General features: G+C 32.5%; 3 protein-coding genes across 3 annotated transcripts; 2 read left to right on the top strand and 1 right to left on the bottom strand.

The window, feature by feature from the left end:
- Positions 1–1,261: 1,261 nt before the first annotated feature.
- On the top strand, positions 1,262–2,261 carry LY79DRAFT_663957 (uncharacterized protein; the record flags this gene model as incomplete). The annotated part of the gene is made up of 2 exons (XM_060562858.1): positions 1,262–1,921; positions 2,202–2,261. The coding sequence occupies 2 exons, from the start codon at positions 1,262–1,264 to the stop codon at positions 2,259–2,261; spliced, it is 720 nt and encodes a 239-aa protein (XP_060407240.1).
- Positions 2,262–2,496: 235 nt separating this feature from the next.
- Positions 2,497–2,982, top strand: LY79DRAFT_500682 (uncharacterized protein; the record flags this gene model as incomplete). The annotated part of the gene is made up of 1 exon (XM_060553362.1): positions 2,497–2,982. A coding segment is annotated over one exon (486 nt), but the record flags the coding sequence as incomplete, so codon positions are not given.
- Positions 2,983–13,652: 10,670 nt separating this feature from the next.
- Positions 13,653–15,752, bottom strand: LY79DRAFT_572982 (alpha-L-rhamnosidase). The gene has a single exon (XM_060559418.1). It carries the CDS (start codon positions 15,566–15,568, stop codon positions 13,901–13,903), a length of 1,668 nt encoding a protein of 555 aa, XP_060407238.1. The 5' UTR covers positions 15,569–15,752; the 3' UTR covers positions 13,653–13,900.
- Between the last annotated feature and the right edge of the window lie 965 nt (positions 15,753–16,717).

The raw sequence follows: 16,717 nt of genomic DNA, 5'->3' as shown, positions 1-16,717 counted from the left end.
GTATATTGAAACAGGTCAAAGGGACAACGAATAGCAGATAGTTCCTGACCCTGAGATCACTGTTCCGTAGACTATATGGCTGCTTCCAGTCAATATCTCTTTACTAGTGAATGGATTATAGGACGAGGGACACAGAGAACGGTGGAAAAATCAAACAATACTTCAATATACGAACGATTACATCCTTTGACTCGTCTAATGCCAACACTTCACTTCGTTAAACCTAGTCCACCTACAACTATACTAAAGGCTCCCTCTTCCCCAACCTACCATATGTTATGGAGCTATACCTAGAGAATTTGTTTCTTTTCTCAAAGTATCTCTTTTTCAATTTTATTAATTTTAATAAACTAGCTACCCTAGAGCTATAGAAACTAGCAGTAGAATATAGTATACTTCTAGGGGGTATAAAGATAAGGCTATTAATCTACCTAATACTTTTTTATAGTAGTGTATTACCTTATATATAAAAGTACACTAGAAGCAGGTTACTTAACTTCTTATTAGTAGCTAATTTATAGGCATTATATATTATTTAGTAGCTAGCTAGTACTATTATTACACAAGGTAATATAAGGCATTAATTACTGCCTATAATTAACAGCGTCGTTTTTTATAACAGTTATGAGCCTAGTTCGCTCTATATTATGCCTTTACGGTATAAATGCAGAGTTAGTGTCTGAGCATTATAGATCCTAGGGGTTTAATTCCCCTTGTAGACACCATGGGGCCGATTGACCTTATTAAGCTTAGTCAGCTGAGCGTTCTTCTATTACAGCGATTAATTGAAGACCCCTGATTAGGACTTAATAGATCACGGAGGGGGGTCATGGTAGCTTCCCTGCTAGCCAAGAAGCAGATTATATAACACAGAAGTGTCTCTGCAATCTGGGGGGGTGTGTTACACAAGGTAATATAAGGCGTTAATTACTGCCTATAATTAACGGCGTTGTTTTTTACAATAACTATATATAAGTATCTATAGTAAATAATATTAACTAGTCTAATAAATATATATATATAAGCTAATTAGGGTCCTGAAGTAGTAAATATACAGCGGAGTATCTGTATATAGTATAAAATCTTAATAAATTAACCTAATCTATAGACCTTACCAAGAGAAATCTTAGTAAAACTACCTAAGCCTAGCGTTCTTACACATGCTAAATATAAGTTCCTCTAGGGATAACATTATGCTTGTCTATTACTCCCCTAAGCCCACTCTCTTACTTACCCCTATGCTTCAGCGCAATTGTCCAGAATGTGGCACTCTTTAAATAGCCCCACCTTTCTCATCACGGCTTTGTTCTATGCTCTAGTAGCTGCTGGACGTAAACCAGTACGAGATGCCAAGACCTTAGGTCTCACAATTAAACAACAAGGCGGAAACCATTTCGATGTTTCTGGCCCCGGAAAATTCCGCGCCTACGTCGAGATTGACAAGTTTTTGGATCAAATCGATGTTATATACATTGGTAACGCAGGGAGAGCGATTAAAGCCCGTGAGGTTTTATTAAGCGTTTGGAAAGAGAGCTCGGGGACCAGCGCATCCAAATTGAGGCGTATCATGTACGATGTAATCCAGAATGATGAAACTGTGTCGGTTCTGGACAGCATTTGGAAAGCCCGCGAAATAGACGACGGCAAACACGATTCTGACGACGACTACGGAGACAGCTATAATTACGGATCACACGACGAAGGAGAAACGGACGGCGTCATCGAGCCAACAATAACCGTTACAAGACCACCTCCAGGCGAGGAAGATTGGCGGTTTAGCGATTTGCGAGACAAGACTCCTTTTGGAATTGGCGCAGCGAAAATGTGTCTTGAGTATACCGAGATGGAGAATCATTTTATAAAATCCTTCACATTTGGGAGGAACAAAGAGGATGGAAAATGGCTAGTCATTAACTTTGGGGTAAACAAGTAGTAGATAGGAAAAGGAGAAAAGTCGCAACCCTGATTCGCCTAAGAGTTTGACAAACATAAATCTCTGTCATTCCGATGCCTGCCACCTATATTCAAAGCACACGAAACAGCATTAGATCAGGTCCGGCTGATGAATCCTCTAAAGCTATTAAAAATAGGCTGCGCATAGTGATGGGACCTTTACATTATTGTAAAATACACAGCATACATGATTCGCGACTCTTACATAACATATGACTTTAACTAAATCTATATAAACCTACTTATAGACAGGGGTTATTAGTCAAGTGTACTCTAAGGTCGTCATTGTACGGGATGGCCGTCATTAAACTTATTTTCTAGTTAATTAATCCACTTAATTTAATGAAACCTTGATTAAAGAAAGAAAAGCGTATTATGCTAATTTAGTTTTGTATAACATGGAGTGTTTACTCAATCAATAGTTTACCAATGAAAGGCTTAAGCACAGACACAATAGGGAATTTATATAAAGGACACTCAAAACAATTCATTGATTTCTAAAATACGACTTCAGTAGTGAACACTGCTTCTTACTCTGTCCTAATGGCGTCTTTATTCCATTTTACTATTCTTTTATTCCACCTGCTAGGTGTCTTTGCCAACACACTACAGCAAGGTGGATACAGAGTTAAGCTTGAAGAAAATGTTTACAAAGTGTTCTCAGAACACTTCTACGACAATCAGTCACCTCTTACCGTCGTACAATTCGATGAATCTGAAACCTCAATAAGCGTCCTGGAAGCATATAATCAGTTTGAACCAGCACACAAGGGCAAGCTAACCCTACTTGATATCTTGAGAGAGCTCTGTAACTTTGCAGGAGTGAATCCTCATAAATTAGAAGCGGCCACATTCAAGATGAGGGAAACACAGATACGCAAGGCCTTTCAGGATTACATAAAAGAACACCCTTTGAAGCGGGGTGTAAGCAGCATTACGATTACAAAACATAACAGCGCCTGGAACGATTTCAAAAGCACTCCCTACGTACAGACTGTACAAAGCCTAGTTGGGAACAAGGAGATAGACAAGATTTACATTCAAGCACCAAAAGCGACAATACCTGTACCGATGGTATTTATATACATGGCCGATAGTAAGTCAATCTTAGAGATGCCAGTCAAGCTGGAAACAAGCTCAACCAAGAAGTTCAACCTAGGTGAATTGCCCAACACCTTTGTTCCAAGCCTTCCCAGCCCAGACAGTTTTACGACTTCTGTTAGGTTACAGTTATTAGGCATAATGAAAAGCAAGAGCCTTCTCAACAGCCTCTTTTAATAAATATATATTGTGATGGGGACAGCAGACATGGTTTTAGATCGTCACGTGACTTAGCAGCCTCGTTCATATAGAGGTTGGCTGGCAGCGGCCATAGACCAAAAGAGGGAACATTATTATTATTAGTATCACTAATACACACAGTCACCACCGTGTATATGTCTATTTGTTCTTTTAAAAATCATACCTTTGACTACAACTATGTTATTATTTGCCTAATTCTACTTTTCTTTCTAGATTAGGTCTAAGAATTAATAGGCCTGTCTTATAATATATATTTTCTTATAATTTAACATTGTTCTATAGGGGTGTGTTATATATGTATTTAGTTTATCTTTTTCTTTCTCTGATTGTGGTCTACAGCCTTGCCCTTTCTTAATATAAACACCTTAGGGATCTTTACTATATTACTACTAGTAGTAAGAATTATATACTAGGTACTATTAACCTTAGCTATACTATTAGTAGAAACATTACTATTAGATTACTAACTGTAATATAACTCTATTTAAGCAGTCTGGTTTACTAAGTCTACTAGTCTTTAGCCTATTCCTGTTCTTTATAGATTAAGTCTAGATCCTGTATATTGAACCCTATTAGCTAGAAGTCTTGTATTCCTACCCAACCCTATAGTCTACTGCAATTTGGCTATCCTTGGGTAGCCTATTGCCCCCTAGTGCCAAGTTTAATCTAATAATTATCTTTAGGTGGATTGTCACGAAGGGATGTCGTGCCCTCTGCTATAGATAGAATTGTATTAATACTCTGTTAATTAAACATGAAGCAGAAATTATAATGGGCATTAGGAATGTCGCGTTTGCCCGCTGGGTCGAAATGTTCCTCGACTCAGGCATCGAATCGTTTCTCAACCTCCTCCGTATCCGCGCCAGATAGTGCCAGGTACTCTATGACCTCGCTATAATATCGATTCCAAAGCTCCTGGAGAGGCAGAGGGCCTTTGGGCTCTTATCTTGGCATACAAGCGAGATCACCGTAAACCCAGGCTTTGGCGTACATGTTAAGCCGCCCAATGGCCTTCATAAACGCCTCGTCGGATCCGTAAGAGGTGCGAAAGACTGTGAACTCTCAACAATAGGGGTAATTATGACATCCATCATAGTTGGCAAGTTGAAGTAGATAGCGCCTAAAGGCCCGATTCGTCTCTGGATTTCTTGCGAAACGGGGCTTTGGGTTGGTTAGTACCATATCGATGGGCTGGAAACTCGCCATCGTTGGTTTCTCGTTTGCGAAATCTGTTGTGAGGAGGGAAAAGCCTGTGTGTAAGAGGAGCGGAATCAGGTCAGGGGAGCTATCCCACACATGCTGCCCACGGTCGGCGTCGCTTCAATTGGGGGAGTGCAACCAATCTACCATGCGACGTAAGGAATTGAACCTGTGCCGTCTAGGGAGATTAGATGCACCATTGTGTCACGAGCAGGTCAAGGCAACCAACTCTGGCACAAAGCAAAAGCCTCGGTAAGTCAAAGCACCCGCTTTCCGATCACCCCCACTTGGCGATCACCGATTTCCCACCAAAATACACTAAAATACACCAAAACTACTCCTTTTTACTATAGCTATAACAGTACAACCCTAGCTTCTATAATTCTATAAAAATTATTATAGTTAGTTAAATACTTACTTTTACTATACTAGGTTTTTTACTTTATTTTAGCTAGTATAGTTTAAGATATAGTACTTTATATAAAAAAGTACTAAAATACTAGTAAATTATAATTAGCTATAACTTAGTATTTACTATTAGTATAAGCTTTAAACTTTATAAATAGCTTTTCTATATAGTATATTAAGTAATTATATTTTTTATATAATATATGTATCTTTATATAAGCTTATATATTAAAATTAAAATTTTTCTTATAAAGTTTTCTTAGTAAAACTTATATTTAAGTATATACTATAGTATAACTTAAATAATCTACTATATAAGCTAGCTATTATATACTTTATACTATAAAGTAACTATATAAAATATTATAGGTTTTTTTACTTTATAGTTCTAAAGTTATATAGATTTTTATACTGTTAAAGAATACTAGTAAAATATACTAAAACCTTAACACTTTTACTACTTTAGCTTTAAGTAACTAATACTCTACCTATACTTAGTAAAAAAATTATATAACTAGTATATAGACTTTATATATAATTCTCTATATATACTAATTTTCCTAGATCTATTAAGACTTGTCTTATATAGTTAAAGCTATAGTGAAAAAGAGCAGTTTTGGTGTAAATAGGTGATTGCAAAGTGGGGGTGATCGGAAAGCGGGTGCTTTGACTTAATGATGCACCTGCATCATAATCCCCTGTTCTGCACTATAGTTACGCCGGCCAGCACCCCAACTGGTTGGGCCGTAGCATTTAGCAACGGCCACGGTATTGATTGAGAATATCGCCACGACGTTCAATATCCCCATCTCCTAGATGTCTACTGCCCCGGTTGGGAACTAAGACATCTAGACCATGTGTTGATCTATTTGTAGGAGGGTGAGGAAGTCTCGGCGCTTTAGGTGCACTAGTAAAGACACAAGAATATTGGTATGGTATAGTTGTTTGTGTGCCGACTGTCCTACTAACTATCCTCCCTGTCTTCCTACTCAGTTTTAGTACATTCTGCACCATCCTCTCCCTGGGGATTGTTGATTGCCAAGTTTTATCCCTTTCTTTCCATTATTTTAGCCCGTGTCTGTCATCGCTACTTTTACGCACAAGTAGGCTCTTTAGGACTGCAAATGCATTAGTGTATAAGAACTTAGCCTGGAAACACCACTCAACACTCAGTAGAGAGCCGACTGTGCGATTGCTGACCAAAATACTTACCTAACTTTAGTGTGCTCTTTTAGTCTGCCGATAGAGTGGGAGATTAGAGCGTGCGCACGTAAGCCACCATACGGTCAACCTCCTCCTCAGCCAGTCCCTCGGATTGGTAGACTTGATCAGTGCCTAATTTCCACCCTCTGTTATTACTCTTTGCAGTATATTTGCCTGTCGAGAGGGCACTATTAACAACGCGCTTAATCTTGCTCTCTTTAACTTTGATATAACGTTCAGCTTGCGATATATGAGTCCCGTCGTGATAAAATGCTGCAATTAGTACGTTGACTGAGCTATCAATAAATGGAAGGATTCTGCTAAAGACATTGGTAGTGAGGAGGGTAACTATAAGTAGGATTGCTTTAGGAAGAATTATAGTAGATAGAGAAGGGTATTTAGAAAATATATAACGTAGGAGGATAATAGAGTAATAAAGGGTTTAAGAGTTGGTAATATTAAGTGTAAAAGGTTATAATAATAAGATAGAAAAAGTCAAAGGTAGATAAATATATATAATTCTAGAGATTACTCTAGATACTTATCCTTTATAAAAATCTTACTTAGTATATATAGTATTAATATAATTAAAGTTACTTATATTTTATATAAGTTTTTATTTATAATATATATATATACTAGCGTTACTGTTAAGGTTATTACTAACGTTCTAGCGCCTAAATATCCTTTTAGGATTATTATTAGTAACACTAAGAGATAGGTTAATATAGTTAACTATATATATTAGTAGTAATTAACAAATAATAGAGGTAACTATAGTTCTCTATTATATATAAAGAAAAAAAGGATAATTATTATAGGTTAGTTAGTTAAATAACTAACTTATTATCTATAAATCCTTAGAGAATCTATAGCTAAATATCTAAGGATTTACTAGTAATAAGTTATTAGGGTTAACCTAATAACTCTAATATTTATCTATAATAGTTAATATTATAACACTAGTAACTTTCTATAGTGCTAAAAATCCTCTATTATTTATATCTAAAAGAATAGCTAAAAAATATAATAAAAACAAGAAGCTAAAAAGTATTTAATACTTTTTTATTTATATAGTCTATTATATATAAGAAACCTATCTATTTATCTATATCTCTAACTACCTATTACTAACTAGCTTCTTTAATATTTTATTTAGTAATAACTTTATAAATCTATCTACTAAGTTATTACTACTATAAATCTACTATATCTTAAAAATCTTATAGTGTTTATATAACTAGTAAAAGGCTATAATATCTATTATAAGTTACTTCTTCTTTATAGTACTAAGCTTTATAAGGCACTTATAAAGTAAGTATAAGTTAGTATAAAGTATTATAGGTATTTATAGTAGCTTAAGGTAGTTAGTAATTATTATAAGAGTAGTACTAATTATATAAGTAATATTAGCGCTAGTAACTATCCTATAGACCTTAAGGTAAGTATACTATATATAACTCTTTTATACTTTATTAAGCTAAAGTAAATAATATTACTAGTTAATTTAAAGCTTTTACTATTAATAGTAGGTTACTTAATAATTTATTTATTAGTAAGGACTATAATAAAGCTAAGTTAAAAGGTAAAGTTATAGTTATTTATAAATAAGCTATTAATAAATATAAAAAGCTTAGTAGTTATAAGGTTAATTATAAAAATTATAGGCTATAGTTAAGGTTATTAACTTACTACTTAATTTAGTAGTTAAAGCTTTAATCTCTTTTACTATAGGTAATTAGTGTTAAGTAGTAACTAAATAGTTAAAGTAGGCTTTAGGTTAATAAATAGAAGTAATATATATACTATAGGTGTATTACTAGATATAATCTTACTAAGTAGTAGGTAATTTCTTATTAATAAGTTAAAGCTTTTTACTTTAGCCTTTCTAGTAAAAGGTAAGCTTACTATTAGTAGTAATAGATAATATACTACTATTAAAAGTAATAAAGTTATTAGCTATAAGTAATTACTTAAGTTTTACTATAAAAGTAGCCTTCTTAAGCTTCTTCTTTTTATAAGTAAAGAATTTATTATTTATAAGGCTAATTATATTATCTATTTATATACTAATTAATCTAAGGTTACTATTATTAAGTAATAATATTAATAAGTAAAAGTTAAAGGTTAATAAATCTATCTAGAGATTTTCTTTATAATAGTAGTTATAAGTTACCTACTAGTAGGTTTTTACCTTTATAATACTATATAATAGCTTAGTTACTATTATTATTATATTTACTAGGTAAAGATAGTAAATTTATATAAATAAGTAAGTAAGAATAATATAATTTAGTAGTATTACTAATTAAGTATATACTTAGGTAATATTATATAACTAGAGAAGAAATCTATCTTAAAGTAGTAAAAAGGTAAAAGTAAGTATTAATTACTAGGCTATTTACTAAATAATAAGTAACTATATAAGAATTATTTTCTTACTATTATTTATATAACCTTAGATAATAAGCTATAATTTTTTATAAGGCTACTTATTTTTACCTTTTACTTTATAAACTATATATAATTTAAATATATAGGTATTACTATAGGATTTCTTATTATAGGTAATAATATAAAATACACTATAGTTAATAATAGCTTTTACTTTTACTTTATTAAATTCTTTAAAAGGTTTACTAGGTATATTAAGAATCCTTTTCTTATATAGCTTAATAGTAAGTATATAGTCTACTTTCTCTTTATAGTTAAAAATACTATAGTTATAGTAGGATATATTTCTATAAAGAATATAGGTATTAGGTTCTTTTATAGGTAACTATAGTGTTATTATAGTAGTTTATTATTAATAATAATAGTATTATATACTTTTCTTTAGCTTTAGGTATTTTATAAAACTTTTTACGCTTATATAAAGTATATAAGGTTATCTTTTACTTATATAAAGTAGCTAGTAGGCTTATCTAGTGTAAAGAGGTCTATTTAACCTTTCTCTATATAGTAGGGTTTTACTATAGTAATCCTAAAGTTATATAGGCTATAAGGTAAATTAATAGTATAAGTAGTACTATTATTAGTAATAAGGTAAAATAGGCCTTACTAGCTATATTTTTTATACTATATATAGATAAAGGATTAAAGGGGTAAAGTAATAGTATTAGTTAAATCTAGGCTATTATATATAGTTAGTACTTTATATAGCTATTACTTTATATAGATCTAGTGTACTATATTTATTACTTTCTTAATAGCTTTAGTGTATTATATAATAGTTATAGTAAGTAGTAACTTATTAGTTATTTAAGGGTATATACTAAATATAAAGAAAGTTAAGATAAGGCTATCTAGGCTAGTAGTATTATTAATTATTTTAATAATAAGTTAAAAGGTAATTTTAGGTTTAGTACTAGTCTCTTTATAAATAATCTTATAAGTATAGTAAAAGGGTATATAATAGTACTTAACTTTACTAATACTATAATAGGCTTTAATAAGTACTTCTTTTACTTTAATAAATAACCTATAGGTAGTATATTTAAACTTACTAAAGTAAAAATTTAGGCTAGTGTTAGTTATTATTTAATTAAGTAAGCTAAAATATATATTAATTTAGTATATCTATAGTACTTTTATATATACTCTATAGTAATAAATTATAAAACTCTTACTATATTAAATACTATTACTATATTAACTATATAAAGTACTAGTTTATTACTATTAAGATATATTATATTAATAAAGATCTTATAGTTAAACTTATTATTATTATATAGTATAAACTTAAAGTAACTAAAGGCTTTAGAGTATAATTAGTAGTAGTAGTAGTACTTATTAATAACTTTAATTAATAAGAGAGAGGTATTTTCTCTAGTATATTTAAGTAACTTATAAAGTTACTAAATAGATAGATAGCTAAATTATTAGTAGATTTAGTATAATTTACTATCTATTAGGTGTTACTTAGTAATACTTTTCTTAGTAGTTATAAAAGTATCTATAGGTAGCTAAATTAGTAAATAATAAGTATAATATTATTACCTTAGATTAGCTAGTTAGTAAAGTTATTAAATTTTATACTATAATAGTCTATATTTTTAAGTAAAAGAAAAATAAAGTATTAGTAGTTATTATATAAAAAATAAGTTACTAAGTAGTATAAGTATATTAATTACCCCTAAGGATTTAAAGTAATTACTACTACTAAAGTAAATACTTACTTTATTTACTTAAGTAGTATCTATAGGTATCTTTTTACCTAAGTAGTACTAGAGAGTAAAATATTATTTATAGCTAGTAGTTAATTTTTAGCTATACTAGTGTTAATATAATACTATAAAAAGTTACTACTAAATAGTACTTATTAAGTATAAATATTTTATTAGTTTTTATAGTCTTACTAAGTAATAGCTTCTTTAATAAGTTCTTATAAATAAGTATATAAGTAGTTACCTAGTTATATAACTTAGAGAATATAGTTAGGCTATTAATTAATAGTTATATAAAGAAGGTAATAGATATAAAGAACACTATATTTATATAGTTATTATTATTACTAGTAGGTTATTTTTTACTATTACTTACTTCTTAAAGATAACGTATATTATAACCTTTATAATTAAAAAGAAAGTAGTTAAAGGTAGCTAGTAAAGCTTATATAAAGTAGGTACTTTTATACTAGTTAAATAAGGATTATTACTTTTCTTTAGTATATTTAGTTAACTAATAACTAGGCTTACTATAAATAAAGCACTTCTTAGTTAATTTATTACTATACTAGTTTTTACTATAGTAGTTACTTTATAAAGAACCTTATATTTACTATAGATTAGTATAATTATTATAGTTACTATTATACTTATAGTTAACCTAAAATTACTTATCCTTTATAGTAGATTTATCTATAAGGTATTATATAAGTAGCTTATAGTAAAGTAAGGTATTTACTACTTTATTATATAGTTATATATAGAGGCTATAGAATATAGCTAGTAGATTAAGGAGAGCTATAGTACACTTAGGTATACTATAGTAATAGGTAATAAGGCACTTATAATAATCTTTATCTTTAGGTAGACTATTATAGGTTATTACCTTAACTAGCTTAGTAACCTTTTTAATAAGTAACTTAAAGATCTTAAGCTTATTCTTACTATAGTTTTTATAAGTAATTAAGTTAAATAATATATAGTAAAGCTTAGTAATATAGGCTAAGTATACCTTATTACCTTTAAATTATTCTTTAAGCTTTACTATTAGAGTATTAAAATTACTTACTTATTAGTAAAAGGTAAAAGTATAATACTTTTATAGTTTACTTTAAAGTATTACTTAAATTATTACTCTATAGTAGTTTTATATTATACTTACTTAAATATAAAGGTTATAAAATAATAGTAATTTTAAGTTAATAGTCTTATACTAGCTACTAGTGTATTTTATAGCCTAGTTATTAAAGTATATCTTTATAAGGTTACTTATTTACTTTAGTATTAGCCTTAATATTACTATTAATATTACTATAGTTAATAAAAGCTTTTATATTAGTATAGTAGTTATTATATATAGGCTATAGATTTTAGCTATTACTTAAGGTTTTAGTATTAATAAAGGCAGTAGTAAGGTAAAGGTTAAGTTATTATAAGAGGTCTAATAAGTAATTACTAGTAATAAGTGTACTTTAGCTAGTTTTTTACTATATAGGATTATATTATAACCTCTAATATTCTTAATAAAGTTAAGGTTTTAAGGTATAGTTTAAAGTTATATAATAATCTTTTAATAATAGTAATTATCTTATTAGTCTAGTAGGCGCCTTTCTCTTATTAAAGAGTATTAAATATATATTAGGTAATTAATAAGTGTTTACTATAGTTAACTTATATACTATAATTAATAAGGAAGTTATATAAGCTTATTAAGACCTTTTAGTTAATTATCTTAAAGTTATTTATAGACTATTTACTAAAATCTTTATAGGTGTAGTAAAGTAATTTACTACTAATATAGTTATAGTACTTATAACTACTAATATAAAATATAGTAATAGTGTTAAGTATAAGAGCTTATTACTTACTTATAAGGTTAATTAGTAACTTCTTAATATAGTCTTTTCTTTATTATTATAAGAGAATACACTATATAAAGTTAGTAAGTATAGTAAATATATTATTAATTACTACTACTTACTACTTTATATTAGAAAGTATATTATACTTACTATAAACTTCTTCTTATTACTTTATAGGTAAAAGTATAGTAACCTATAAGCCTTACTTACTTATAAGCTTATTATATTTACTTATTTTAGCTTAGGTCTTTTACTTATAGGCGTAGTATTATTTACTATTACTTTTTATTAGCCTAATAACTTCTTAAATATAAGTATTTCTTTTAGTAAACTAGAAGGTATATATATTTATTAAAAGGATTACTACTAGTAGTATAAATAGGTAGAAAAAAATATACTTTTATAAGTAAATAACTTAGAGAAAAATAATAAGCTATTATATTAGCTACTTATTAATACTATTAGTTAGTAAAAAGAGAAGAAATAATAGGCTATTATATTAGTAACTTATTAATACTATTAGTTAGTAAAAAGAGTATATATATAGGAAAAAGAAGTTAGTAAGCTAAAAAGCTTATAATAAATAAGATATAGTAAATAATTACTAGTTAGCTATAGGTATATAAAGTAAAGGGTTTTTTATAGTTAAAAGTACTTCTCTAAAGATAATAAAGCTTATATAATAGATATAAATTAATAAGGTTTCTACTAGTTAAAGGGACTAGTTATAGATCTATTAATTAACTTATTATAATAAGTAATTAGTATAAACTATTATAGTAAGGGTATTTATAAAGGTATTTTTTAGTACTTACTTACTCTAGGTGTATAAATAATTAACTAGTAATAATTACCTCTTCTTATAGTCCTTACTAATCTATAGTTTAAATAGTAAAGTTAACCTATATAGTTAATAGTAAAGTTAACTACTAATTAGTGTTAGTAACACTAAGAGATAGGTTAATATAGTTAACTATATATATTAGTAGTAATTAATAAATAATAGAGGTAACTATAGTTCTTTATTATATATAAAGAAAAAAAGGATAATTATTATAGGTTAGTTAGTTAAATAACTAACTTATTACCTATAAATCCTTAGAGAATCTATAGCTAAATATCTAAGGATTTACTAGTAATAAGTTATTAGGGTTAACTTAATAACTCTAATATTTATTTATAATAGTTAATATTACAATAATTATAGTTAAAATAAAGTTAGAACCTATAGTTGCTCTACATTATTAGATAATCCTTTCTACTATATTAAATAATTAAGAGGTTAAAGATGTTATATATTAGAATATAACTATTATACTAGGTTAGCTATACTAAACTGTTTATATATAATTATTTCAAACCTATATGTTAATTTACACCTTTCTTTCTATAGCTTCTCTAGTAACTAGCTCTTATAGAATAGTCTCTCTACTAAGGAATCAAGGATGCACAGTAACACCGACAATAAAGGAGTCCCACAGTTATTAAAGCTCAGGCTACATACCCCGGCACTAACCTTGGGTGCCGGCTTAGCCGACATAGATACTACCATAACAGGGGTCTATGACTAATAAGGGGCAAGGTGTTACAGCGTGAGGCAATTAGCTAGCCCAACCACACCTACACATGCCTCACACCTGCTGACTAACAGGATTTCGGCTACCTCTACCCTTTTGTTATATTATTACCTTTAATAGGTATATTATCTAGAATGTAAACCTTACTTCTCTAGAAACTTAATACTTAATCATTCTCTCCCTTTCTTTAGTTTTTAGTGTTGTTAGTCTAAAGAGACGCTTTGAGTTACTCTATAGTGACTTGAGATGTAATCCAGTGCTTATCTAGATCGCCTATAGTTACTGACGCTGTCCCTTTCACCCCAATAAAAGGTTTCAACTTCTCTCTCAACAAGTACGTAGGAGTGCAGCTCCAGGCGTGGCAGAAGCTATTGTTTCTCACATCGCCGTAAGGACTTGCGTGAGGATCGTCGGGATTGAAACACTCCCAGAAGGTATCGCAACCAGCTCGTACCATCCCTCCCCAATAGCTCGTCATGATCTCAACGCATTTTTCGAAGCAGCCCGAAGTCACGAGAGCATCGCAGACATGATGCCACAGATACGGTGTAAGGGGCTTGACAGCATCAGGGTGGGCGAGCGTTTTGAGCAGCGCCTTCCGTGCGATATCCTCCGGGAAAGCCTGAGCCAGAACAAGCCACGAGGCCGAGGCATAGCTGACCTGTGCCTTGGGCCCAGAAATGAAAAGACCGTCTGATGAAAGGAACACCCTCGCTCCTTTAGTCATTTTAGTGACAAGGTCCACGAAAGGGGCCTTCTTGTCGAGGAGCTCGGCCAAGCTGTTCGCTGCCTTCAAACAAAACAAAAGAACGCCGTGCAGTCCTGCACTATGTTCCAGGGCAGGCTGCCAATCAAGAAATTTCCATCCTTCTCCTTTCGTCTCATCAAAGGCATGCGTGGCGGCGTCTAAATGACCGATTGCCCGCTCGACGGATCCCAGAACTATAGGCCAAAGGTTGTGGCCCGCAGCCCTGTCTCCGGATGCCGCCACATAGTCATAGACTATAGCGGCGAAGAGTGCGTCGTAGTCCACAATATAGTCCGTTGACGGCGTAAGCTGGGGCTGCTCAAAGATGCAGGCCGGTACAGAGTTGTCTTCGCGGACTACAGCAGCGAACTGGAAAATACACCTTTTGACAAGGTTGAAGTCTTGGAAAGTGCTGTAATTTGCGAGGGCTTGCAGTCGCAGATCGCCGCTCCAAAGGCGTCGATCTCTCCGTGGGCCGTCTTCAAAAACAGTCTGCATGCAATCTCTCAACGTCGAAATACTGACGTGGTCAATTGCTTGGAGGATAGGGTCGTGAAACTGCAAAGCCTCCAGACGATGAGTTTGACTGATGGCGCTGACACATTGACACTTGACGTCTGAGAAGGCGACCTTGTATTTGGGTGATGTGTCAATAACTTCAACCCTCAGAAAGCGAAACGAGAAGCGACGAGGCAGAGAGATAAGCTCGGGACACATATCGATGTTGATGATCTCGTCCGGCAGCCAGCTGGTGCTAATCCACGTTTTGACGTTGTCCATGCCAAGCGCGACGTCTAGAGGAGACTCCCCGAACGTGAGGCGCAATCTGCATGGGGCGTCCATGTGAGAATTGCAAGACTCGAGTTTCATCGAAACGTATCCCACCATATGAATGCCGAAATCGAGGATGAGTTCGTCTCCCTTTCCCCAGGCCTTCGATGGTAGCTGATCAATTGAATAATCTGCAGGCTCGGCCCGAACACCAAAGTACTGGTTTCTGTCTTCGACATATTTGATGACTCGTCGGGGTGTGCGCTCCCATCGATACAGCTTGGGGCACAAATCGTTTGCGATCTGCTCAAAATCACGATTCCATCGTGTACAGATAATGCTATCCTCGACCGCAGGCTTGGGAGCGTCTGTCATGGTGGGCTGGAGTTGATGACGAGCACTGCTTCTGACGATGAGCCGTTAAGGTAAAAGTATGACGTTGCATGTTATTTGTACCTATCGCATAGCACGACTAAGATTCGGGTCATTGATGCGCGAAATCAACTGAAAAGGGTAATCCAAAAAACCGGTTCTCAGAATGAGGGGGGTACGGCGGACACTTGTAACTGCTGCCCCATTGGGCTGATGATAAATCAGTATGGGGCCAGTTGTGGAGGGCGAGAATTTGCGGGGGTTTGCGGAGGAGGAGTGCCGAGGACCATTACATACATACGTATATACACTATAATAGTGGTGTAACGAACCCCAGCCAAGGTTAGCCGAGGAAATACATAGTACCTGTATCAGGAATTCTAATTCCGGTAAATTGCGGGTGAGACATGAACCGAGTGTGAAGCAGATCAGGTCTGTCGGAGCCCCGCCCGGAGGCTTTGCCGCAGCGACCTCACTGAGGAGACAGACGCTATCCCTTTGAGTGCGGGCGGACCTCACTAACCCCGATGAGGGGTAGGGGCAAATCAGACCACAGCAATTAACGCCGAAAGCCAATAGTTTCAAGGTACTTCTATTTATATGACGTTTTGCCTATGCCAAAGGTACCAGCAATCTCTACCTTTACATAATAGTATATTACAGTCTAAGTAGCCTTGCTAGGTCTCCTAGAAGCTTGTTAGGCCAGACTATTACCTGGGATACAGTTATCTAGGCAAGCGACAACAAGGCTATATAAATAGTGCTATTAATTAAGGTATCTAGATCAGAAGACATTATGGTTTTAATGATAATAAGATAACATTCTAAAACAAAGTATTGTCATGTATCTCCGAAAGTGTGGGGTAAAAGTGGAGGGGGTCCACATCGGGGTTAGTGAGGTCTGCCCGCACTCAAAGGGATACGTTTGTCTACCTAATATCAGAATACTAAATCGTGCCCCGATGAATTAAGCTCTTGTATTTTTTTCAGGCATATTTGACGTTTGTAGCTTCAAATTGAACAGTCTGGGCCAAGAGGTCGCCTATACTCTCCCAAACGAGAGCATCCCGCGATGACGAGCATCAATTTAACTCCTTTGCTAGAGTGAGTTACAAGGAAACAACAGTATGATATTGAAACGCTATGTTAAAG

This window comes from Colletotrichum navitas (assembly GCF_030913465.1).
Source record: "Colletotrichum navitas strain CBS 125086 chromosome Unknown LY79scaffold_172, whole genome shotgun sequence".
Classification (NCBI taxonomy): domain Eukaryota; kingdom Fungi; phylum Ascomycota; class Sordariomycetes; order Glomerellales; family Glomerellaceae; genus Colletotrichum; species Colletotrichum navitas.
This window is presented reverse-complemented; position numbering and strand designations above follow the sequence as displayed.

Coding starts and splice junctions, on each gene's coding strand:
- LY79DRAFT_572982 (XM_060559418.1), bottom strand. CDS start 15,568: ATGACAGACGCTCCCAAGCCTGCGGTCGAGGATAGCATTATCTGTACA.